We start from the raw sequence: 25,434 nt of genomic DNA on the forward strand, positions 1-25,434 counted from the left end.
TATTTGGGCATCAGCTGTTGCGGAGGAAAAGCAGGTGCAAGTGTTTTTTACCCCTGGAAGCGGATGCCCAAATACACGTGTTAGTCTTTAAGGTGCCCCAGGGTGCCTCTGTTTAAACAAGTGGAAGAGAAGGGCCTGTGTGCACCTCATAGGATGCCAGGCTAGACTGAAGATCACAATGGCCCTCTCTGGCCTGGAAGTTAATGAATGGTTGCATCTGGCCAGGCTGCCTCTCTTTATGCTTGCATTAACTAACTGGGTTATTTGCAGGTGTTGTACTCAGTCCAGCTGTGTCGGAGCGCCTGCTGCTGGAGGAGAACGCAAAAGTTCTGTTACCTGGTTTGTAAGTCTGGAGCCTTCTCTACTGCATGAGGTACAAGCCACCTGGCTCTTCGCTAAAGTTGCAGATGTGTCCGTGCCCAGAGTCCCCAGAGACCACAAACCAGATAAGATTCGAAATCGCCCAAGCAGATTTTTTGCGTAACAACATGCAATAATAGTTGCCAGCGAACAGACTCAGCGCTGCGCCGCTACACTTTATGGAAGCCGTGGCAATGTCCTAACACCCACTGAGCACCATCCAGTGCCCCCACACAGTCAGCTGGTGAACACCATTTGAGGTGAACTTTTATACATTCCTGACGTATCAGGTTGCTACCCCCTGTTACCTGGTTACCGTCCCTTACCTTGCAGAAGGGGGCTTACTTCCTAGTCTTCATACTGTCAACTTACTATCTGTTATGCTGTCAACTTTGACCTGGTCCTGAACATAGGTCGGTATGTACTTTATTTGTGGGAGGTAAATGGTACCAAGATGTTCCTTAGGACAATCCACAGAACTACAGACCGGTCAGCCTCACCTCACTCCCCGGAAAAATCAGGGATGGGATCCTCAAGGAATCCATTTTGAAGCACTTAGAATAAGGAAAGGGATCAGGAGCAGTCAGCATGGATTCACCAAGGGCAAGTCATGCTTGACCAACCTGATTGCTTTCTATGACGAGGTAACTGGCTCTGTGGACATGGGGAATTCAGTGGATGTGATATACCTGGACTTATTCTTGCCAGCAAGTTAAGGAAGTATGGATTGGATTAATGGACTGTAAGATGGATAGAAATCGGGCTAGACTGTTGGGCTCAATGGGTAGTGATCAACAGCTCGATGTCGGACTGGCGGTCAGTTTCAAGCAGAGTACCTCAAAGACCGGTTCTACGGTCGGTTTTGTTCAACATCTTTATTAATGACTGGATGAGGGGATGGATTGCACCCTCAGCAAGTTTGCCTATGTCACTAAGCTAGGGGGAAAGGTAGATACATTGGACGGTAGGGTATATGGTGCAGAGTGTCCAAGACATATTGGAGGATTGGGCCAAAAGAAATCTGATGAGGTTCAACAAGGACAAGTGGGGGAGGTGTAGGTTGGATATTAGGAAAAACTCTTTCCCTAAGAGAATGGGGAAGCACTGGGATGGGCTAACTAGGGAGATGGTGGAATCTCCATCCCTAGAGGTTTTTAAGTCCTGGTTTGACACAGACCTGGTTGGGATGATTGAGTTGGGATTGGTCCTGCTTTTGGGCAGGGGGCTGCACTCGATGACTCCTGAGGTCTCTTCCAGCCCTGGGATTCTATGATTCTAAGGCAAGGGACTTCTTTTATTTGAGAGCCCCAATTCCTTCAACAGCAGTATAGGTCTAATCCATGGAGCTCCTGAAGAGCAGCTCTGCATCCCTTTCTATGGCAGCCCAACTGTCCTTGGAACTGGTCAGACCAGTGTGACATCCCCCTGTGTAGGCATAATGAGCTAACGTGTCCTTCACTCCCATGCACCAACTTTGCCACTTATCAACTATGTTTTTAATTTGTTCGAAGGGAAAGCTGAATGAAGCCAAAATTAATGAGTGTTTTAACTTGTAACAAAATACAGGACTGTGTAGCGCTTTAAAGACTAACAAGATGATTTATTAGATGATGAGCTTTCGTGGGCCAGACCCACTTCCTCAGATCCACTATTTGATCTGAGGAAGTGGGTCTGGCCCACGAAAGCTCATCATCTAATAAACCATCTTGTTAGTCTTTAAAGTGCTACATAGTCCTGTATTTCGTTTCAGCTACACCAGACTAACACGGCTACATTTCTATCACTGTTCTAACTTGTGTTTCTGTTCCCAGGAAATGTTGAAACGGTAGATTCCTAGGGACTGTCAAGTAGAAAGATTGACCCAAATTAGTTACTTGTTTACTTTCTTTGGCTCCACTGGAATCTTACAACAGGGATTAACTAGCTCCATTCATATCTATAATTAACACAAACAAAATCTATGTTTAGTGACAGGTAAGGTTTCCTGAGCACATGTCTAACAATCCAGACATTTAAAATCAGAAGTTAGTGGAAGGAGGCTGAAAAAGGTGAGGCTTTCGAGAGAAAAATTGCCCGAGAAAGGGTTATTTTGAACTCCAATTTACTCTGTATCAACCCATTTTTCCATTAAACCAACCTAAAGTACTATAAATAGGACTCAAAGTTTATGTCCTATGTTTTAGTTTTTGTCATAAACACCACAAGAAAAAAATATAAAGCAAATGGGAAAAAAGGGAGGATGCGAGTTATGAAAAAGCAAACAGTTGATAGGAGAAGCTAAAATTGGGGGAAAAAATCTATAACCAGTAACATAAACCAGTAACTTTGGGCTTAAAGTGCAGCAGGGGAGGTTTAGATTGGACATTAGGAAAAAATTCCTAACTGTCAGGGTGGTCAAATATTGGAATAAATTGCCAAGGGAGGTGGTGGAATCTCCCTCTCTGGAGATATTTAAGAACAGGTTAGATAGACATCTGTCAGGGATGGTGTAGACGGAGCTTGATCCTGCCTTGAGGGCGGGGGGCTGGACTCGATGACCTCTCGAGGTCCCTTCCAGTCCTATTATTCTATGATTCTATGATTCTATGATAAAGGATAATTAGGAAATGTTTAAATATATCGGGAACAAAAGAAATCAGAGGAATGGTAAAGATCCATTACTGTATAAGGCTGGTCAAATTGCCAATCATGATGAAAAAAAGAAACTTCAGCAACCTGCTTGGAATTTAATGCGTTGAACTACACACAAGCCATAAAGATTGGATGTCTTTCTAAAACATATGTGGTAGCTCAACCGAGGGATGTTAAATTGCGCTTAATCAGCTAATCCAGTAGTTGGTGGAATTTCCATCGACTACTCAATTAGTCAATAAGGGTATGTCTACATTAGCTCGTTAATTTGAGCTAGGTAGGCAAAGCAGGCAACCGGAGTTGTAAATGAAGCCCGGGATTTAAATAGCCCAGGCTTTATTTGCATGTTCCCGTCCGGTCGCCATTTTGAAATTCCACTAGCCCGAAGTAACTGCCGCGCGGCTATAGAATGAGAAGTAACAGTTAATTCGAACTAAGGACTTAGTTCGAGTTACCGTTTCATTGCCACATGTAGCCGGCAGGAAGGGACCTCGAGAGGTCGAGTCCAGTCCCCTGCCCTCATGGCAGGACCCAGTACTGTCTAGACGAGTGTTTCTTAAACTTTTTAAGACCGAGGAACACCAAACAATTTTTTTTTAATGAGGATTTTTTGTTGACTCCTGAGGTCTCTTCCAGCCCTAGGATTCTATAAATGTGCTTGGTACCTGTGCCTGGACCTTTATGCTTGATCTGGCTTATACTATTTCTCTTTCCTGCCTGCGGTTCCACTGAGCCAAAGTCTTGCTTCCTAGATTTCAGGCCTGTTGCTGTTTTTATGTTACCGGCCTTTATTCGGGCCTGCTGATTTTATGTTACCAACCCGCAACTTACTACAGAGGCAACTGAGTCCCAAAAAGGAGGAGCAGCTTGTTCAAAAACACAGCAAGCCAGTGGCAGCGCTAGGAATAGGACCCGTATGTCCCAACTCCCTGTCCCCTGCTGTACTAACCAGACCAAAATACTTTGACCACCAGGGTCTGAAGCCCCACAGACAGGGGCCACGGATGGGGAGGGGGAGAGGCAAAGGGGGCAGTTGTCCCGGGAGCTGATGATTTAAAAGGGTCCAGGCCTCTGGGTCACTGTATCGACTATTATGGCAGCCGCCACTGCCAGAGACCCGGGCAAATGAAATCAATCCTAGAGCTCTGTCTGGTGCAGGGTGGGTGGCGCTAAGGCCTGATTGGCCCTCGCCTTGCCCCTCCTACCTTTAGCTTTGCCCCTTTGAGGGGGTCTAGAGCCTTGCCCCTTTGAGGGGGTCTAGAGCCGACCCCCTCCCATACATTACCCAGGGCCCGACAACGTCTGTCACCAGCCCCGTTGACATGAATGTGCCCCAAATCCCTCAGACCCAGTACAGTCCCCCCCTCCTTCCCCCCCCCCGGATCCTTAATTCTTCTCTTGTCATCTGATTGCTTCAAGCATTGTTACAGGCTGGGGACCGACTGGCTAAGCAGCAGTTCAGCAGAAAAGGACCTGGGGATTACAGTGGATGAGAAGCCGGAGATGAGTCAACAGGGTGGCCTTGTAGCCAAGAAGGCTAATGGCATATTAGGGGGCATTAGGAGGAGCATTGCCTGCAGATCCAGAGAAGTGATTATTCCCCTTTATTCGGCTCTGGTGAGGCCACATCTGGAGTATTGTGTCCAGTTCTGGGCCCCCAACTACAGGAAGGATGGGGACGCATTGGAGGGGGTCCAGGGGAGCTTGACCAAAATGATTCGGGGTATGGAGCACATGACCTATGAGGAGAAACTGGGGGATTTGGGTTTGTTTAGCCTGTAGAAGCAAAGAGTGAGGGGGGATTTGATAGCAGCCTTCAACTTCCTGAAGGGAGGTTCCGAAGAGGATGGAGAGAGGCTGTTCTCAGTAGTGAGGGATGGCAGAACACGGAACAGTGGTCTCAGGTTACAGCGGGGGAGGTCTAGGTTGGACATTAGGAAAAACTATTTCCCTAGGAGGGTGGGGAAGCCCTGGGCTGGGTTCCCTAGGGAGGTGGTGGAGTCTCCATCCCTAGAGGTGTTTAAGTCTCGGTTTGACAAAGCCCTGGCTGGGATGATTGAGTTGGGGTTGGTCCTGCCTTGGGCAGAGGGCTGGACTTGATGACTCCTGAGGTATTTTCCAACTCTAGGATTCTATGATTCATCCGTGCGATGTCACTGGAGTCGCAGGGAGGTACACTGTGGGCGAAAGCCCCAATCTTGCTTCTGGTTTTGTACAGGCGGCCTGTTACCCACCAGCTCTGTGATTATTGGGGAACCAGAACATGGTCACCTGTCAGCCTTGTGCTCTTGGGGAGTCAGGGAGTGATACTCATGGAAAACCATCCCCCTCCCTCAGGCCTCTGCTAGAATCAAAGACAAAGCAAAGAAAAGGCCAGGGAAGACACACCTAAACTGCTTCAGACAAGGGTGATACAATTAAGGAAACACCCCAGCCTCATTTACATTAAAGATGGAACAGAGGGACATCTCATTAGCATACAGAATGGAGAGCAGCTCTTCCAAGGCAGGAACCGCACTGAACTATGGGACACCGAAAGCAGAGAAGCACTGCCTGATGGGAAATCCCTGCTCCAGATGCTAATGAACCTAGGCCTGCTCACACCCAAATTAGTCACTATCAGACCAATTCTAGTAACGATCCTATTGCACCACGTTGTCTGTCATGATTTCCTTCAAGGCGTCATCCAGGAGGTAGTCGAAAGCATCTTGAATGAGGTCTTTGGCTCGGATACCTTTCCCGCAGCTGCCGGTTCCCAGCGCTGGGGTTCCAACCATGAGAGGTATATGGCTGTCCTCTGCAACTGGATTCTGGGCATCGTGGTTGGCCGAATGGTAGCGAGAGATGTTGAGGAAGTCAGAGCTGGCTTCCATCTTGCCATCCTGCCGGAAGCCGACCTCTGCCTCTAGCTGCTCCTTGCGCGCGATGATATTCCTGATCAGCCTCCGCTTGGTGTCGCAGTCCATCCGAGGGACAGAGAAGGGCAGGGTGACGATGCGGTTTAAGAACTCGTAGCCGTTGTTGGCCATACCTCTCATATACTTGGAGCTTTCCACGCAGTCGACAATGATGCTGGAGTCAACAGCCAGGATGGAGATGAAAGGGGCGTCATCGTCTGAGAGGAGAATGTTCATGGCATCAAGGACGCCCACCACCTTGTCAGGGCTGCATGTATCCAAGTGGGTGATCTCCAGCACCACCCGCAGCTTCCGCCGCTGGAAGATCTCCATGTACTGCAGGAACCCAGTGATTGTCCTGACTTCGCTTTTCACGCAGCTCATGAAGCCCAGCTGTGCGCTGAGAGCCGTCTGGTTCATCTGTCTCTCCAGCTGGCTCTTCTGGGTGACGATAATGTTTCGTACCACTGTGATAGTGAGCCGTATGGCTAGCCTATGCCACTTCCCATGGTTCTGTGGGCCAGACTTGCAGGGCGGGGAAAAGAGATGTAGAGGTCATGGTGGGTAATCAGCAGAACATGAGCTCCCATTGTGGCGTTGGGGCTTAAAAAGCTATTGTAATTCTGGGATGTATAAACAGGAAACGCTTGAGCAGGAGTAAAGAGGCTGTCTCGCTTCTGTGATGGATGGGAGGCCCACTGTTCTTTTCTGAACATCCCAGTATTCAGTGACTAAAGGGTTAAACCTAGCTAGCTAGAAAGTGTTGGCAGGGAGTTAAGATCTGCATTAAAAGGGAATCTGTCTGCTGTTTTTCTTTGTGAGTTTAATCCTGGAGCTGCGGAAGGGGATGCGGGGGGGGGGGGGGGGGGGATGAATTGAACTGGGCAGGGACATCATGCCTAAAAAAAAGAATACCTGGGCCTAGAATTGGACTGGACCTTGGAAGTGTGGATCCTTGAGTAGATAGAGAATGTTTATTTAGATGCGATCAGGTTATTTTTTTGTTTTGTTGTTTGGTTAAACTCCTCTGTGCTAAATCCATATCCCCTCCTCTCCCCACTATAACTTTAAACTGAATCCCAGGGATGCAATTGTCTGTGTTTTAATCTGTTCTTTTCTCAGTTGCGCTATAACTCCTAGCAGCCAAGTCAGCTTTACAAATGAATACCTTTTTGTTTTCTTAATATAATCACCTATTTTAAGGCTATGATCTGATTTTGTATCCTGGAAAGTAATAGGAGGTCTGTGTATACCTGCCTAAGACTAAGAGGACAGCTATCAGAAATTACAGTTTGTTTTCATTTTTCTTTTTTTCTTTCCAAGTGCTAAATAAAGGGGAATAATCACATCTCTGGATCTGCTGGCAGTGCTCCTCCTAATGCCCCCTAATATGCCATTAGCCTTCTTGGCTACAAGGGCACACTGTTGACTCATATCCAGCTTCTCATCCACTGTAACCCCCAGGTCCTTTTCTGCAGAACTACTACTTAGCTGGTTGGTCCCAGGCCTGTAACAATGCTTGGGATTCTTCTGTCCCAAGTGCAGGACTCCGCACTTGTCCTTGTTGAACCTCATCAGATTTCTTTTGGCTCTTGTGTAAAAGAGTTTGGGGTACCCTTCTGGAATACGTTCCCAAGTGACTTCTTCCTGCGTTCAAGAAGAAAAAGTTTTTTTCCACTTGGGTAGAGGCAGCAACCCTCCTAAGCTCAGGGAATCTGTGACCTTGGGGAGTTTTGAAGCAGAATCCCATAGAGACACGGTATTTTAAGGTCTCTTTTGGGCCCACACCTTCTGCACTCCAAGTGCCAGAGTGGGGAACCGACTTAGCCTCTTTATTCGGCACTTAAACTTCTGCTGCTGGAGTTCTGTGCCCAGCTCTGGTGACCAGAATTCCAGATGGATGTTGATAAATTGGAGAGGGGTCATGTCAAGGCTGTTTCCCACTCTGGCACTCCAAGTGCAGAAGGTGGGGGCCCACAAGAGACTTTAAAATACCCTGCCACTGGAGGCTTGTGTTGGTGTTGCTGCCATCATCCAAATGCACAAACCCCTTTGAGAACCAGACAGGCGCATTTCAGAATTCCCTCCTGTGGGGTACCTTCCTTGTCCTTGACACTCCCTCCAGAGAGAGCTTGAAAACCTGTAATTTCTCCTAGAAGTATGGCTTGCTGTCTTAGGCACGTGCATACAGAACCTTCCGCCCTCTAGGATGCAGGAATCAGATCATGGTTTTAAAAATGTGACGTCTATTAACAAAACAAATACACTTGGTGAAACATTACTTAGAATCATAGAACCATAGAGCTGGAAGAGACCTCAGGAGTCATCAAGTCCAGCCCCTGCCCAAGGCAGGACCTATCCCAACTAAATCAACCCATCCAGGGCTTTGTCAAGCCAAGACTTAAAAACCTCTAGGGATGCAGATTCCACCACCTCCCTAGGGAACCCATCTCAGTGTTTCCCTACCCTCCTAGTGAAATAGTTTTTCCTAATATCCAACCTAGACCTTCCCCATTGTAACTTGAGACCATTTCTCCTTGTTCTGCCATCCGTCACTACTGTGAACAGCCTCTCTCCATCCTCTTTGGAACCTCCCTTCAGGAAGTTGAAGGCTGCTATCAAATCCCCCCTCTCTCTTCTCCAGACTAAACAAACCCAAATCCCTCAGTCTCTCCTCATAGGTCATGCGCTCCAGCCCCCTAATCATTTTGGTCGCCCTCCGCTGGACCCTCTCCAATGCGTCCACATCCTTTCTATAGTGGGGGCCCCAGAACTGGACACAATACGCCAGATGTGGCCTCACCAGAGCCGAATGAAGGGGAATAATCACTTCTCTGGATCTGCTGGCAATGCTCCTCCTAATGCACCCTAATATGCCATTAGGTTTCTTGGCTACAAGGTCACACTGTTGACTCATATCCAGCTTCTCATCCACTGTAACCCCCAGGTCCTTTTCTGCTGAACTGCTACTTAGCCAGTCGGTCCCCAGCCTGAACTATGCTCGGGATTCTTCCATCCCAAGTGCAGGACTCTGCACTTGTCCTTGTTGAACCTCATCAGATTTCTTTTGGCCCAATCCTCTAATCTATCTAGGTCACTCTGGACCCTATCCCTGCCCTCCAGCATATCTACTGCCCTCCAGCGTATCTACTTGGTTGCTAGGTGTTACAAAGAAACTGGAAAAAGAAAGATTAAAACACAGAAAATCGCTTCCCTGGGATTCAGTTTGAAGAGTTCCAGGGTAAAGGGGGATAGTTACATGTGCTTAGCAAAAAGAAGTCCAACAAACTAAAAAAATAAAGAAAATAACCTAGTAGCGTCTGACTAAAAATTCCCTGTTCTACTCACATCTCTCTTGTTCCAAGATTTAGTCTTTCCCTAGCCAAGAACGTCGCTGGATTCTGCTTGCCCAGGTTCCTGGCTTAATTCACATCTTCCAGGCATGATCACACAACAGGCACATCACTGCTTCCAATTCAAAACCCCAAATTCTGTTTCCATTTTCTTTCCTGGCCTCCTGTCAACTCGCTTCCTGCTTCTCTAGCATTCCTGGAGACTTTCTAGGACCTTTTGTCTATGGTTTCAACCTTTCCAGGCAAGACAGTTAGGGTTAAGTCCCAAGACTTTCAGGCAACCGTCTGCTTTTGACACGACCTGCCTGTTTCGCTTCAGCTAACTCTTGCTTACTTTGGTTCAGGCCTCAGGCCTTACACCAGGCCCATGCTTCAGGCCCATCCTTTCTAGTACAGGATGTAGCCTGGTAACAAAGTCCTGACTGTGGTATCAGGAAACCTGGGTTCTATTCCTGCCTCTCCCACAGGGTGCTCTTTGGAGAGGTTATTCCCTGTCTGTAAAATAAGACTAATGATACTAACCTTCACTTTTTAGACCTACACACAGCAACTAGGGATTTTTATTAACTACTCAAATATCGGTGAGCCTGGCTCGCTAGATGAACCATCCGGTTCCTCTTGGAATCATGTTAAATGCTTGACCCCCATGACCAAAGTCTCAGATACTGGGAGAAGTGACACGGGGGAATAAAAGCTGCTGTCTGAGGTAAACTACCTGGCAGGAATCCCCTGGAATGGGAGCCATCGCTACCAGGAGCCCAGGAATAACAAGACTCCAAAAGTTCAGCTGCCAGGCAGTTTGACCATCTCCTTCAGGCCAGTGGCCCAGAATTCCAGGACATCTTTGGGCCTGGGTTTAAAAAGAGGCAGCACCGTGTGCTCAGCCCCTTTTTATCCATCCCCTTTCCCTCCATTGGCACGCAACCCTCAAATGGCCAAAGGTTTCCCTTTCCCTCCCTCCTTGGTTAAACAAGCTGGTTAAACAGCTCGAGGTGATGGAGTGATAAGCACCCACTGACAGAGTCGCTCGGGTTGCAGGGCCAACGTAAGTCCGCTTTTAAAACTGCCGGCCATAGCTGCAGCTACGGGAGGGGACTCTAGCAAGGGCCTGGAACAAGGAACAGGGCTCCACTCCTGCATGGGATTCGGGCTTCCCCCAGGCAGATGCTCTGTTGCTGCTTTCCTGTCTCTCCCTTCTCCAGGTGGAAGGGGACGGTTAGCCAGTGTTCCCTGCAAGCTGAGCTCTTGGGCGGCCAGCCAGGAGACATTCAAATGCTGCCCAGTTTGCTAGCCGGTAGCATGTGTTTCTAGTGGTGGTGCATGTGGTGTACTGGGTGTAGACATAGATCTTGTTGTTATAGTAACTGCGTTAGGTCACTGGGGGTCAGCCCAGCTGGTTTGGGTTTTTTCTAGCTAGCTCCGTGCTATGCAATAAAATGGACACTTGCAACTACTCAAGCTCTCTGTATTTCCACTGATTTCTTCCCATGCTGTGAAACTCCACGTGACGTAACAGTGCACATCCGTGCATGCCTTGGTGCACATAACAAAATGTATTCCGCACAGGAGTGGGGGAAAAAGTAGAGGCATTATTGCTGCTAGCTCCTTACTGAAACTCAGTGAAAGGCAGGGGAAATGAGAGATCAAGATCCTGAGACTGACAGTCCCCAGGAACAACGGGGAGAGGCTAAAGTCCCAGTTCAGCCTGACTGGCAGAGCAGGGAGCCAGGAGGGAGCCAGGGTCGGCAGAGTGGGACTGAGCTAAGGAGAGAGCAGGGGCCCGCACTGAGCTGGGGAGCAGGGCTGGCCTCGGGGAGGGAGAAGGGGAGGCCGGGGTCAGGATCGGGGGCAGTGCGACTGGCCTCAGGGAGGAAGGGGGTCAGAGGCAGCATGACTGACCTCGGGGAGGGAGAAGGGGAGGCCGGGGTCAGGATCGGGGGCAGTGCGACTGGCCTCAGGGAGGAAGGGGGGGTCAGGGGCAGCATGACTGGCCTCGGGGAGGGAGAAGGGGGGGCCAGGGTCAGGATCTGGCCCTTCCCCCCCAGAGCTGCTTCCCATCCCCTCTTCCTTCCAGCCTGTTCCTGCCCCCCCCAGCCAGTCCTTCTTCCTCCCTCCCCCCTGCCCAGGATCAAGTGTGTCCGTTTTTTGGGGGGAGGGTCTACCTCGCAACCCTACGAGTCAGACCCAGCGCAGGAACCAAGTGATGGGGACTGCCGGAACTTTGGGAACCTGAGACTGCGCGGTGGGGGTTTGTGGCCCAAAAGGAGGCTGAGAAACCTAAGACAGACAGAGTAGGGGGAGCACCAGAAGGGTGACACAGTCAGGGCGACCCTAGAACTCTGTTACAGACCAGCTGGTGGCTGCTGGAAGAGGAGGGAAAAATAGGGGGAAAGGGTCAGAGAGGAAAGGGCTTGTGCTGAGGGGAGGGGGGCAGGTCAGGAGATGAAAGGGGAAGGCACCAAGGGTCAGGGTGTAGGAGAGAGACAAATGCCCGGGGGCCAAGTGGAGACAATGAGGAAAAGGGCAGGAGGGGAGGTGTCAGTGAGGGGGGGGGGACAGGATGATGCTAGGAGAGGAGAGGGGAAGGGCTTTGGGGGCTAGAGGGGAGAAGGGGAGGTGCTGGGAAAAGGCTTGAAAGAAGGGGTGGGCATGAGGAAGGCGGAGATGGAGCAAGGCACGTGTAAAGGCACAGGGGCATGAGGGGAACGGGGGCAGAGGGTGGTGAGGGAGTGGGCAAAGTGGGTAGGGGCAGTGAGGGAAGGGGGAGGCACCAAGAGGGTGCAAGGGTAAGGGAAGGTGCAGGTGCCAGGGAGTCCGGGGGTGAAGCAGAAGGGCAGACACCTGCAGGGGAGAGACCAGCACCAGAGGAGAGAGGCAGGACAGGTGTGTAGAGGGAGGTGTTAGAAGAGGGGATGAGGAGGGGTAGCTCACATGGTCAGAGTGGGGCTACTGGAGGAGTGGGCACAGGGGGGGAGAGAAAGGCTGCTGGAGGGGGCAGGTCTCGGGAAGGCCGAGGGCAGTGAGAAGGGCAGGAGTCAGGGCAGCAGAGGTGGGTGAGGGATTGGGGGGCAGCAGGCACCAGGGGAGCTGATGGAGGAAGGGAAGGAGACAGGGCAGCAGAGGGGACAGGTAAGTGGTTCATAAGATATTTATGAATAACTTGGGTGCCACCATGGCACATCCAAACAAGCCACACTCAGTACTGGTGCACAACACAAAATGTATTGTGCTCATGGGAGGAAACTCTTAGAGGGAACACTTCCCCCAGCCTCCCCACCCCCCGAGTTAATGTCACACACGTTGGGTTAATGCAATTGCAGGATCGTTGCACGAGGGGGGTTTGGTGAGGGCCAAACTAATCCCTATTGGTAAGTGGATGGTGGGAAAAGTCCTTGGGGGGGGGGAGGTCACATGACACCTTTTCTTTCTGGTCATGTGTCCATATTGCCCTGAAAGTGTTACCTCCAGAGGCGTGGCTAATGGGAGTCAGGGGGCGTGGCTAATGGGGGTCAGGGGCGTGGCTAATGGGAGTCAGGGGGTGTGGCTAATGGGGGTCAAAGAGTACATTTAAAAACATTCTTTGGCTGCACACCCTAATGAAATGTGCTGCGCACGCCTATGGGCAGAGAGCAGATCCAGTCCTGGGAGCAGGGCTGCAGCCACAGAGTTATAGACGCCGCCCAGAGAGCAGATCCGCATGCTGGGAGCAGGCCTGCAGCTGTAACCCACACACCTGATGTGGGTCACTATCCTATGGAGTGGCACTGAGACCACTTCCAGCAAGCAATTATTACAAGGGAGCTCTTCAGCCTATGCTGAGAGGCAACTGACTTATAACTCAAGCTGTAGCAGCTCCTGCCCTAAGCTCCAAAAGTCCCAGGTTCTAATCCACCTGGTGGCAGTTGCACAGCCATGGAAGCAGAGGGGCCAGGGAACCCTCTGTACAGGACTCCCCCCCCCCCCCCCCCCACACACACACACCCTTGCTTCCTGGAATCAGCCACCTAGGTGAATAAAGCTGGAAACCCCCATGCCTATAGCTGTGCACCTTTGCTAAATAGCTACAGCCATTCTAAAGTGCCCAGATCTCACAACTAAAAAGGAGACATCCCAATGAGCTGCTAAGCTGTGCTGCCTGCCTCGGACGAGGAGCGAGTGCTGTAACTCTGGAGCCTAATGATGGTGGTGTCCTCCAGCCATTTTCAGCTTAGTACAGCTGCCTCCCTGTGAACCAGGTGCCAGCTGGCCATGGGGTCCCATAGACCTGGCTTGTGCAGCCTAACCTGATAACCAAGCAGCCCATCCATTACTAGCCAGCCGATTACCTTGGACATGGGAGACCATCGCACTCGTAATTCCTGGGGCCTTCACGCACTGACAGGGTTTGACTCGATCGGCCAGCTAGGGAGAAAGAAATAAACAGAACGCAGAGGAGTCACCAAGAGATCAGAAGACCAGCACGATGCCTTATAGGCCGTTCAGCTGTGAAGAGTCACCAAGACAGGGCAGGTGATGCTAACCTGAGTTAGTCCATTAGCTGCGGCTAGGCTGGGCCACAAGAGGAGACAGGCAGTAAATCTGCAGCTGTCAGACCACAAGGAGGACACGGAGGTTTCGAAACCAGCTCAGAGAACAGGGCTGGGTAAGATGCCACCCACCTAACACTGTGATCTGGCCACTTTGTGATTAGATCCTGCTGCCCATGCCGCCGAATTCTAAGTGGGGACTCAGGCAGCAGGATCCGATTTTAAATGATTCACGGCTCAGGGTTACGGCAGGGGCGAGAGCCACGAGCCCTTTAAAAAGCTGTAGCAACGCTGGACAGCTGCCAGTAGTGGCAAATCTGTGAGCTCTTTTCTGTGCTTTTAATTGAAAGCCTCAGCCACGGAGAACTCTGAGGGTGGGCTAGTCCTTTCTGCCTCAGGCTCCGCCCCTTCTGTGGGTGGAGCCGGCCTATGACCCCATACCAAAATCAATTAAGTGGCCCCCTTCTGAAAATTATCGCCCAGCCCTGTCACAGAATCATAGAAAAGTCTGAGTGGAAGGGACCATGATAGGTCCAGTGTTACGCAAACTTTTTTTATAATGTACCCCCTTTAAAAAAAATGTGTAAGTACCCCCAGTACCTACTGTTTTCAGACACACACAATTTTTTTCTACCGTTGCAACACATTTGTTTAAACAACTGCATCGTAGCCGGGCGGGCGATGGCATTTTTGGGTGTAAAAGGTACAAAAAGAATAAAGCGCTGTCAAACTGAAAACTAAAATTCAGTTTTCTCCAAATTTCAGTTGTGTTGACGTGTCCCCCAGACATCTCTTGAGTACCTTTAAGGGGACTCGTACCACTGGTCGAGAAGCACTGATCTAGTCCACCCCTGCACCGAGACAGGACCAAGCATGTTTGTCTCACCTCTTGGCTCCTAGGACACGGCTTGAACTAACGCACTTGGAAAGACATTATCGTATATACGCCCAAAGTGCTTCGTCTCAGTGTATTACCATAAAATCTAACTGACCAAACTCCGACCTTTCATTTCCCTGTCACTTGGCCAGCCACAGCCTCACACGCCTTCGGCATCGATCTCAAAGCCTTCGTCACGCTTTTACACAGCTGTGCTGACACGCTTGTGAGCCAGGCACACTTGTGCGACACGTCCCAAAGCACTTGCTCCAGGGCATTACATCGCACTTGCCTGCCTTTGATGGACAGGGAAAGGGAGACCTGAAAGGCCTCTCCAAGGTCACCAGTGCGAGAGTGAGCGCAGAATTGCGGAGCAAGGGTCTAACACACAACTCTGTGCCTTAGTCACTAGGTGGCATTAGATTAGAACCCGGGAGTTCTTACACCCAACCCCCTGCCCCCTCCACTAGGCCATGCTGCTGGCCTCCCGCCTCTCCCCCAGGGCTTGGAGACAGACGGGAGGCTGGAGCCAGCCTGCGCAGAAGGGGCTGTAACGCTTACAGCACGTTCATGACACTGCCCCTGCGCAGCCCCTCTCAGATCCACACTCGGAACCCACAAGAAACACCCCAAGAGCAGAGATGAAACCGCCACTCACCTGCAGCCCAGCTTCCAGGAAGGGCAAAGCAAAAGCGGAGCTCGCGGATTCCAGCCCAGCCTGGCACCTGCTTCCTGAACTTTGGCCCCTTTCCTCCAAGATAGCAGGAGGCTGCTCTGGGCCTTTTGTGCCCACGACGGGGCAGAAAAGCAAACTCAGCTGTTGGTTCCATCTTGCGGGCAGAGCCCCGGCAGACAGTGGCAGGCGGGGGTATCGACTGACCCTCCAACCCAGGATATTCCCCCCACACCTGGATTCGCTTCCTAGTCATCCCCATCTCCCTGCACGATCCTTGTTTCTCATCCCGCCGGTCCGAGAAATTGTCAGAGCAGGTTGATCCCGACCTTGCCAAGGGCTTAGGTTACATCACAAGGCTTTGCCGCCACAGCTGGCTTGGCTTGGGTGTGTGGCAAAAGCCCCCCCCCCCGCCCGCCCGCTGGCACAGCTATTCTGGCAAAGCCGCCAGGGCAAATGGCAACTCTGCCGAAAAGCATCTGCTGGCTTTAAGCTCCCTGCGAGCTGTTCTCATCGCTCAGCCATCACCACCACTGCCCTGCCTCTGTCCTGCTCCTCATCCCCGCCCCCACTCCTATCCCCTGCTCTCCTCCATCTCCTCCCCCTTCCCTTCTCCTGCCCCTCCCCATTTCCACCTGCCCTGCCCATCCCCGTCCTCTCCCTCCCCCCGTCTGTCCCCCTCTTATGTGAGGGCTTTGCTGGAAACGCGCCCCCCCCCCCCAAGCCAGGGAGATCTCCCCTCCGGGAACAATTCAGCCCCCCCCATCTCGCTCCCTCCACTCCACAGTATTTCCTCCATTCCCCACAGTTGAAAATTGAGCTCCCCCATCCCCTCAGGTGACAGTCGGGCTCCCCCATACGCAGCTGCCTAGGTAGGCACCTCCGCAGCCAGAGCCTGCCCCTGGCGCCCACGTCCCCTCCCCGACTGCCTGTCCCAGGCGACCACCTGAACCTGCGTCCCCCATTCCCTCAGATCACAGCTCCCTCCCTGACCCTGCACCCCCGACACCCCTCCCCCAGGCCAGACTCCTCTCTGGCACCTGCACCCCCTCCCCCAAACCCTCTGCTCCCCCTTCACCCAGGTCACAGCTCCCTCCCTGACCCTGCACCCCCCCGACACCCCTCCCCCAGGCCAAACTCCTCTCTGGCACCCGCACCCCCTCCCCCAAACCTTCTGCTCCCCCTTCACCCAGGTCACAGCTCCCTCCCTGACCCTGCACCCCTCTAGAGCCCCTCCCCCAGGCCAGAGTCCTCTCCTGCGCCCATACCCCCTCCTGGACCCTGCACCCCTATCCACCGCCCCAGATCATACCCCCACTCCCTGCACGCAGGCTCCTCCCCTAAGCTCCCTTCTGCACCCAACCACCCCGTCCCAGACCCCAAAGCCCTCGGTAGAAATGTGGCCCTTGATCAGTTGCCAAAATGGCCCCCCCATTACAAATTATTGACCAAGCCTGATCCAAATGTTTTTTGAAACATTGTTTAATGAGAATGTAAATACAATTCAATACAATTGGGAGGGTTGGGGGGAGGGGGACGCAGCTGCTGGCTCCTCAGCTCTTGCTGCTCTCACTGGGTGTCTTCCTGCTGCAAGGGAAGCAGAATCCGTCACATTCATCCCTGGGGACTCAGGGGAACTGGCCCCCCAGCATTTCCACCCTCCTCCCCCCTGCTCTCTGGTCACCCCCCGTCAGGCCCGCAGGGTGAGCTCCTGACCCCCCAGAGCTCCTGACACCTCGGCCCCCTCCCGCCTCCTAGGACAGTTTCTGTGTTCAGAGCCTCCCCCACCCCCAGGGACGCTCGCAGGGGCAGGAGGGATTCTGCCAGCAGGGACGTGGGCCAGGACCAGCCCGGCCTGGCTGGGGCGCCGCAGGGGGGAGCGGGCAGCGAGCAGAGCCTTGTCCAAAAAGCAATTCTCCTGCTCTGGTGTGAAGAGCTGCCCAAAGACCTGGAATCAAGATCACAGGAGGTTTCAGCTGACGGCCCAGAGCCCGGCCCCAACTCCTGGGGCTAAAACAGCTTCCTCCTCCCCCAAACTCCCTTCCAGACCCTGCACCCAGACGCTCTCCTCACCCGGCACCCCAACCCCTGCCCCAGGTCACAGCTTCCTCCTGCCCCCAAGACCCTCCTACCCCCACGAGGGCCCCAGCCAGCCCCACCCCCGAGCCCTGCCCTGCCCTGGCAGCGCGTCCTTACCTCTCCCACCCTCACGCTGTTGCTGTGAGCCAGGACCCATCTTTCTTTGTAGTAGTGTCTGCACCACAGGTCCTCTGCCTGGTGGATGTTGAGGCCTGCAAGAGACACAACAGGGTCATTCTGCTGGCAGGTCTGAGCCCTTCCCCTCCCACGGGTCCCTGCAGGCATCCCTGGGCAAATGGAGGGGCACAGGGGCAGAAGGGGAACACAGAGGGACGCATCCCCCCTTGGGCCAGTCTGGGGGAAAAGGGCTGGGTCCCCTCCCCCCGCCGCCGGCACCCTCAGGGTGTCCCTGGGGCCCAGGTCCCGGCTGGGTTCCTTACCCCTGTGGTGCAGGAGGAGTTGATACAGGCTGTGCACCCCCTCCCGGGCCAGCCGGCTGACGTCTTCGGATGGGTCCGAAATAAAAAGGCCCAGCTGGGCCACGTGGTGACCCATCCTCGGCCAGTCGGCGGAGTTCTGAGGGGAGAGAAGAGGGGGGGTCCCTCAGCATCCTGGGGCTGCACGTCCCATGCAAACGGCCGCCGAGGCGGGTCTGAGCTCTGGGGACGGACAGAGACACCTCCCGGGGCGGGGCGGGGCCGGCCTTGCGAGGAGACAACCCAGAGCAATGGCCCCGACTGAAGGGTCACTCCGGGGGTGGAACAAGGGGATCCACTGACGGCCAGTCCCCAGTCCCCAGGCCCAGTCCCTCAAGAGCCCCCCTGAAGGGCCCAGGGTCGCCCCTCCCCGGGGAAAGGAGAACGCGGCCCATTCCCGGCCCATTCCCGGCCCTGCCTCTGCCTCCCAGGGACGCTCCCAGCCCCGTGCCCTGCAGCCCCAGACCCCCCGGCTCCGAGGTCACTTACGTCAAACCCCGGGAGGGTGGTGGCGACTCCCAGCAGGGCCGTGGTGCTGCCAAGGGCCCTGGCTCGCTCCTGGGGCAGGCGGGACTCCAGCCACGGGCTCAGGTGCTGGGGGGGAAAGAGGCAGGTCAGGACCCGTAGGGAGGTGCCGGTTCTGGGCAGAGCCTGGGGCTCCTCTCGGACTGTGCCCCCCCCAGCCACTGATACTGCTCCTCTCTCGGCCCCCCCCCGAGGAAGCAGGGACAATGGCCCCGTCCCCCACGGGGCTCACCTCCATTATGAGCTGCAGCCGGGCGGTGTCTGGGGACTCGGCGAGGAGGCTCGCCAGTAGGGCCTGGAGGTCGTAGGGAAGGGCCCGGATGAACTGCTGCAAGACAAGGGGGAGCCCTGGGTCAGAGGGGGGTTGGGGAATCCAGGCCACCCGCTGGCTCCGGGGTGCAGCCTTGAGCAGGGTCTGAGCCGCCTCGCAGAGCAGGGAGGAGCCCAGGCTGGGCATGGAAGGGACGGGCCCCCCGGGAGAGCAACGGGAACCCTGGAGGGAAGGATCCAAACCTGCAGCTTCTTCCCTCCCTCTGCCCCCCCCCCTCCTCTCTGGAGCTCCAGCCCAGCCCGGGAGCAGGGCCCGGAGGGACGTACCTGAGTGTGGATGGGCTCCTGCTGCCAGTCCCCAGACACTGTCTGTCCTACGGCCGCCGTCAGCAGGGGGCTCAGGAGCTGGGCCCGCAGGGGAGGCTGCAAGGTGCTGGCAGGAGAGAGGGGCAGAGACTGTTAATTCAGCAGCAGGAGACAGAGACTTTCCCACTCCCTGGCCAGGGGATCTGCTCTGGGGGGAGTCGGCGGGGGGGGGGGTCGGTACCTGAGGCTGCAGGCGGCGTTGAGGCAGTCGGCCAAGACCAGCGGGGGGGCGAGTCCTCCATGATCTCCTGGGAGACCCAAGGGGAAAAAGGGGCGTGTGAGGCTGGGGCCCCCAAGAGACGCTCACACGGCCAGCGCCCCCACCCAGCAGGATCCAACCCCACTGCCTCCCGCTGCCCTGTAGCCCCCCTGCCCGGCACAGGGCCCCTCCCAGCACCCCCCTCCTAAACCGGGACCAGCTCAGTCCTTGTCCCCAGGCCGTCTCCTGCCCCTCCCTGCCCTGGTGACCAGCCTCTGAACCTCCTCATCCCTGCTCCCCAGGCGCATCCCCAGCAGCCCGCTCGGCTCCCTTCCAGCCCCCCATGGCCCGGGGAGACCCCTCCCTGTCCCAAATCCCCCTTCCTGTCCGGCACCCCAGACCTGCCCCATTTCTGTGTCCCTCCCTCCTCCAGCATCCCCACCCACCCCTCCCCATGTCCACCTCCAGCCCTCCTGGCTCCACCCATCCCGTTTCCAGCACCCCCACCCGCCGCCATGGCCCAGGCAGACCCCTGTCCACCCCACGTATCCCCTCCCCTCCTCCCGGCTGCCGCGACTCGCTTACAACGATCCTGGCCATCATGGTGTCCTTGCAGCAGCGCGGCGCCAGGGTGTCCTCGCCCCTTTGGAGGGCGGCGAGGCAGGCGAGGGGGATGGCCAAGAGGAACCGCTGCAGGGCGGCTGGGCTCTGCACCCCAGAGAGAGTCTGTGAGCCTGGGGCCTGCCTGCCCCCCACGGACAGCTGCAGGGCTCAGGCCTCCCAGGAGTGGAGGTGGGAGCTGCTGGTTGTCCAAGCACCCACACTCCCCCCGCAACTGCTGCCTCAGGCTTGTGGGGGCCCAGCTGGTGCATGACAAGAGCCCCCAGCTTGGGGGGTCCAGGTCATGCAGGAGAAGGGGCCCCAGGGGGATCCCCAGGGACAAGCCCCTCCCGGAGGGGGGGGGGACGTGCTGGGAAGGGGCCGGACAATCTCGGGTCCCCCCCGTGTGGAGAAGGTTCCTACCGTGTCCCGGGTGTGGAGCTGCTCTTCGATGTCGTAGATGGCCCCTTCCTCCACCCGGGAGTCCACCCGCTCCTGGCAGAGCTCCGCCGAGGCGCAGGGGGGCTCTGTGCGGGAGGGAAGGGACCAGGGTGACTCCAGCGGCCAGCAGGGGTCACGCGCCCCCATGTCAGGGACCCAGGGCAGGTTGGGCCCCACACGCCCCTCGCAGGGACCCATCCCCCTTCCACCCTCACATCTGCCAACGCCCTCAGCAGAGCCCCCACCAGGAAGAAGAGAGCCAAGCAGCCCCCCCCATCCATTGCCCTGGCTGCGGGGCAGACACTGGGGCTGCCCCTCCCCCCCCCCGGGTACTGGGTGAGCCCCTGGGCCCAGCGTGTTCACGGCCCCTCACCTGGGTCTGAGCGGCTGCAGGAGGTGGCCCGGCTGCAGCTGGAGGCCCAGGCGCTGCTGCTGACGGACCTGGACCCACAGCTGCAGGGGCTGGTGCGGGGAGCGACGGGCTGGGGGCTCCCGGAGACTGGCAGGTCCCCGGGGGCCGGGCAGGGCGATGCCCCCTGGTGGTAATGGGGGCTGGGCTCCCGGGGCAGGTGTTTCTCTCCACAGAGGAGGCCCCGGAGCCACCCTACCCGGCTCCCCCGCTGGGCTGGGTCCCGCCTGCTCAGCCGCCTCTGGAGCCAGGTCCGGGGGGGCCTGGCCGGTGGGCGAGTCGCCCCGAGCTGGTGGGATCCAGCTTCCCCGCCCGCGGGGACGGAGAAGCTGCTCCCCACCGGCCCTGGGGCCATCTTCAGGGCTTTCTTGAACCACAGCCGAAAACGTTTGGCCATGCTGCAAATGAGGGGAGCAAAGGGGAGCTTGGGGCGCAGCCTGATGAACAAAATCCAGGGGTTCCAGCTCCCCAGAGCGACTGCCCCCAGCCCCCAAATGGCCCCTTGCTTATCGGTTCGGTCTTGCACAGGCACTGCAAGGACCTGAGGGTATGTCTACACTACCCCGCTAGTTCGAACTAGGAGGGTAATGTAGGCATACCGCACTTGCAAATGAAGCCCGGGATTTGAATTTCCCGGGCTTCATTTGCATAAGCGGGGAGCCGCCATTTTTAAAACCCCGCTCGTTCGAACCCCGTGCAGCGCGGCTACACGGGGCACGAACTAGGTAGTTCGAACTAGGCTTCCTAGTTCAAACTACCGTTACTCCTCATTCCACGAGTCTCCTGCCCATCAACAGCCCCTTCTTGGCCAATCAGGGGAGAATCTAAGGTGTGGGGGGTGGAGCGTTCTCCCCAAAGACACCGGCATAGACTTGTTCCAGCCCCACCTCCCCAGTCCCCACAATGGGGGCTGCATCCCCCACCCCACGGCTCCTGCAAACCACCCCCCGTCCTTCAGCTAGTCTGTTGGGTCCCAAGCTGGGGGAGGCAGCAAGGGAAGGTCACAGAGGAGGCAAGAACAGAGCAGAAATGTGGGGGGATGGAGGAAAAGGGAAACCAACCAGGAGAAAGCCCCAGTGGCGCTAAGGACGCAGCCCAGGTGAGGAATCACCTTCTGGCCCTTGACCGAGGGCTGGGCCTGCCTGGAACCCAGCCGGCCCCGGGCGGGATCCAACCCCTGGGGGCTCTTACCTTCGTCACAAAGGTGTCGGGATGTGGAACTCACAGAACGCGAACGAACCGTGAGGAGGAGACGCACCAGAGCTAAAGCAACCGGGGGTCTCCAAAGTCCCCTGGGCCCGCCCCCCGCTTTTATCAGCCTGAGATGTGGGTCCCTCTGTGAGGTCACCACCTCCCCACCTGCCCTTTGCCTTATATGCTGAGGGCTGCCCAAAGCCCCTGTGAGGTCACCGCCCCCCCCCCACCCTGCCAGGCAAATGTCCTGCCTCTGGCCACCCCCCTGGGAAGTTTGAGCCATTACTAGGGGTCCCTCCCCCTCCCTCATAGGCTGCTCCCTGCCCTACACTGCAGGCTTCTTGCACGAGAGCTGTTTCACGCCGGAGTTCTTGCGCAAAAGGTCTCGTGCAAGAGCGCCTCCACCCTGCCATGGGCTTTTGCACAAGAGCGTCCATGGCAGTGTGAACGCTCTCTTGTGCAAGAAAGCTCTGATGGTCATTTTAGCCATAAAAGTGTCTTGCTCAAGAAGCCCCTGGTGCCCGTCCACGCTGCCTTCTTGCACAACAGCTCTTGCACAAAGGGGGCTTAGTCATCGTCGGGAGAGGAATAACTCCTGTGCAAGGAGCCCTGTTCTCTGATGCTTTACTGCAAATTTACTTCTGCAAGAACACACGTAGAGTGTAGACGCGCCACAAGTTTTTTCGCAAGAACACGCAAAAACAAGCCATGTGGATGTTTTCTTTTTAGGCAAAAGCCCCTTTTTGCACAAGATCGGTCGGCCTTTTTGCAGGTATAGGGATCTTGTGGGAAAAGGGGTTTTTTTGCACAAAAAGTAAACATCCACACGGCTTGGTTTTGCGCACAAACCCCGAGCACAAAAACGGATCGGCAGAAAATATGCAAATGACATTGCGTGTCATAGAGTCCCTCGTTAGCATATTTGTTGCCAAAAAAACTCGTTGTGTAGACGTAGCCTAGGAGAGAAGCGATCTCAGACACAAAGCCCTTCAGTAAGAGGGCATAGCCCTGGGGCGTGGTAGGAGACGTACGGCAGACATGGGAGGTCACTCTCCTAGCTATTTGGCACGGAGGAGGCCTCAGCTGGAGCACTGTGTCCAGATCTCAGGGCCATGCTTTAGGAGAGAGAGTCCAGAGGGGAACTATGAAAAGGGATTAGGGACGTTAGATATTCACTGAGTAGTCAATTAACCTCATGATTTCTTATCGGTTACTTGACTTTTCGATAGTCCCCAGGGGCCAGCTGTCTCAGTCCTGGCTCGCGCTGGGTGCGGGACCTACCCCCTCTGCGGCTCTGCATTTACAGTGTGTTAGGAGCCAGGCAGGCAGGCAGCCTCGCTCAGTTCCAGTTTGCACCAGGTCCAGAAGCTCAGACCCAGCCCCCAGGCAAGGGCTGCTGCCAGCTTGTGCTGCTGCCTCTGATACAGAGGCAGCAGTACGGAGTGCCAGGAGGGAACTGGTCTAAAAAGCACCTCCCCTTGCGACCTGGCTGCCTGTCATCCCACGCTGCTGCCTCCGTTTTTGGCGAGAGAGAGCCGCCTGTCTTGAGACACCGGTGGGGAGTCGGATTTTCACTCTCGCGCTGGTGACCTTGGAGAGGCCTTGCAGGTCTCCCTTTCCCTGTCCATCAAAGGCAGGCAAGTGCGATGTAATGCCCTGGAGCAAGTGCTTTGGGACGTGTCGCACAAGTGTGCCTGGCTCACAAGCGTGTCAGCACAGGTGTGTAAAAGCGTGACGAAGGCTTTGAGATCGATGCCGAAGGCTTGTGAGGCTGAGGCTGGCCAAGTGACAGGGAAATGAAAGGTCAGAGTTTGGTCAGTTAGATTTTATGGTAATACACTGAGACGAAGCACTTTGGGCGTATATACGATAATGTCTTTCCAAGTGCGTTAGTTCAAGCCGTGTCCTAGGAGCCAAGAGGTGAGACAAACATGCTTGGTCCTGTCTCGGTGCAGGGGTGGACTAGATCAGTGCTTCTCGACCAGTGGTACGAGTCCCCTTAAAGGTACTCAAGAGATGTCTGGGGGACACGTCAACACAACTGAAATTTGGAGAAAACTGAATTTTAGTTTTCAGTTTGACAGCGCTTTATTCTTTTTGTACCTTTTACACCCAAAAATGCCATCGCCCGCCCGGCTACGATGCAGTTGTTTAAACAAATGTGTTGCAACGGTAGAAAAAAATTGTGTGTGTCTGAAAACTGTAGGTACTGGGGGTACTTACAAATTTTTTTTTAAAGGGGCTACATTATAAAAAAAGTTTGCGAAACACTGGACCTATCATGGTCCCTTCCACTCAGACTTTTCTATGATTCTGTGACAGGGCTGGGCGATAATTTTCAGAAGGGGGCCACTTAATGGATTTTGGTATGGGGTCATAGGCCGGCTCCACCCACAGAAGGGGCGGAGCCTGAGGCAGAAGGGGCGGTGTTGTGGACTAGCCCACCCTCAGAGTTCTCCGCGGCTGAGGCTTTCAATTAAAAGCAGAGAAAAGAGCTCACAGCTTTGCCACTACTGGCAGCTGTCCAGCGTGGCTACAGCTTTTTAAAGGGCTCGTGGCTCCCGCCCCTGCCGTAACCATGAGCCGTGAATCATTTAAAATTGGATCCTGCTGCCTGAGTCCCCATCTTACCCATCTTACCCAGCCCTGTTCTCTGAGCTGGTTTGGAAACCTCCGTGTCCTCCTTATGGTCTGACAGCTGCAGTTTTACTGCCTGTCTCTCCTCTCATGGCCCAGCCTAGCCGCAGCTAATGGACTAACTCAGGTTAGCATCACCTGCCCTGTCTTGGTGACTCTTCACAGCTGAACAGCCTATAAGGCATCGTGCTGGTCTTCTGATCTCTTGGTGACTCCTCTGCGTTCTGTTTATTTCTTTCTCCCTAGCTGGCTGATTGAGTCAAGCCCTGTCAGTGCGTGAAGGCCCCAGGCATTACAAGTGCGATGGTCTCCCATGCCCAAGGTAATCGGCTGGCTAGTAATGGATGGGCTGCTTGGTTATCAGGTTAGGCTGCACAAGCCAGGTCTATGGGACCCCATGGCCAGCTGGCACCTGGTTCACAGGGAGGCAGCTGTACTAAGCTGAAAATGGCTGGAGGACACCACCATCATTAGGCTCCAGAGTTACAGCACTTGCTCCTCTTGGAGCTACTTGTCCAAGGCAGGCAGCACAGCTTAGCAGCTCATTGGGACGTCTTCTTTTTAGTTGTGAGATCTGGGCACTTTAGAATGGCTGTAGCTATTTAGCAAAGGTGCACAGCTATAGGCATGGGGGTTTCCAGCTTTATTCACCTAGGTGGCTGATTCCAGGAAGCAAGGGTGTGTGTGTGGGGGGGGGGGGGAGTCCTGTACAGAGGGTTCCCTGGCCCCTCTGCTTCCATGGCTGTGCAACTGCCACCAGGTGGATTAGAACCTGGGACTTTTGGAGCTTAGGGCAGGAGCTGCTACAGCTTGAGTTATAAGTCAGTTGCCTCTCAGCATAGGCTGAAGAGCTCCCTTGTAATAATTGCTTGCTGGAAGTGGTCTCAGTGCCACTCCATAGGATAGTGACCCACATCAGGT

At 54.8% G+C, this 25,434-nt stretch overlaps 1 protein-coding gene across 1 annotated transcript in view; it reads right to left on the reverse strand.

Moving 5' to 3' along the window:
* LOC149523270 (uncharacterized) overlaps positions 1 to 25,434 on the reverse strand; it is a 378,475-nt gene that overhangs the window by 114,641 nt on the left and 238,400 nt on the right. The window contains exon 2 of the mRNA XM_089770415.1: positions 19,818 to 19,940. Within this exon, the coding sequence (XP_089626541.1) occupies positions 19,818 to 19,835 (18 nt within the window). The 5' untranslated portion in view covers positions 19,836 to 19,940. The remainder of the gene's footprint in view (positions 1 to 19,817; positions 19,941 to 25,434) is intronic.

The sequence above is a fragment of the Pelodiscus sinensis genome, chromosome 18, assembly GCF_052426305.1.
Source record: "Pelodiscus sinensis isolate ZL-2025 chromosome 18, ASM5242630v1, whole genome shotgun sequence".
NCBI lineage: Eukaryota > Metazoa > Chordata > Testudines > Trionychidae > Pelodiscus > Pelodiscus sinensis.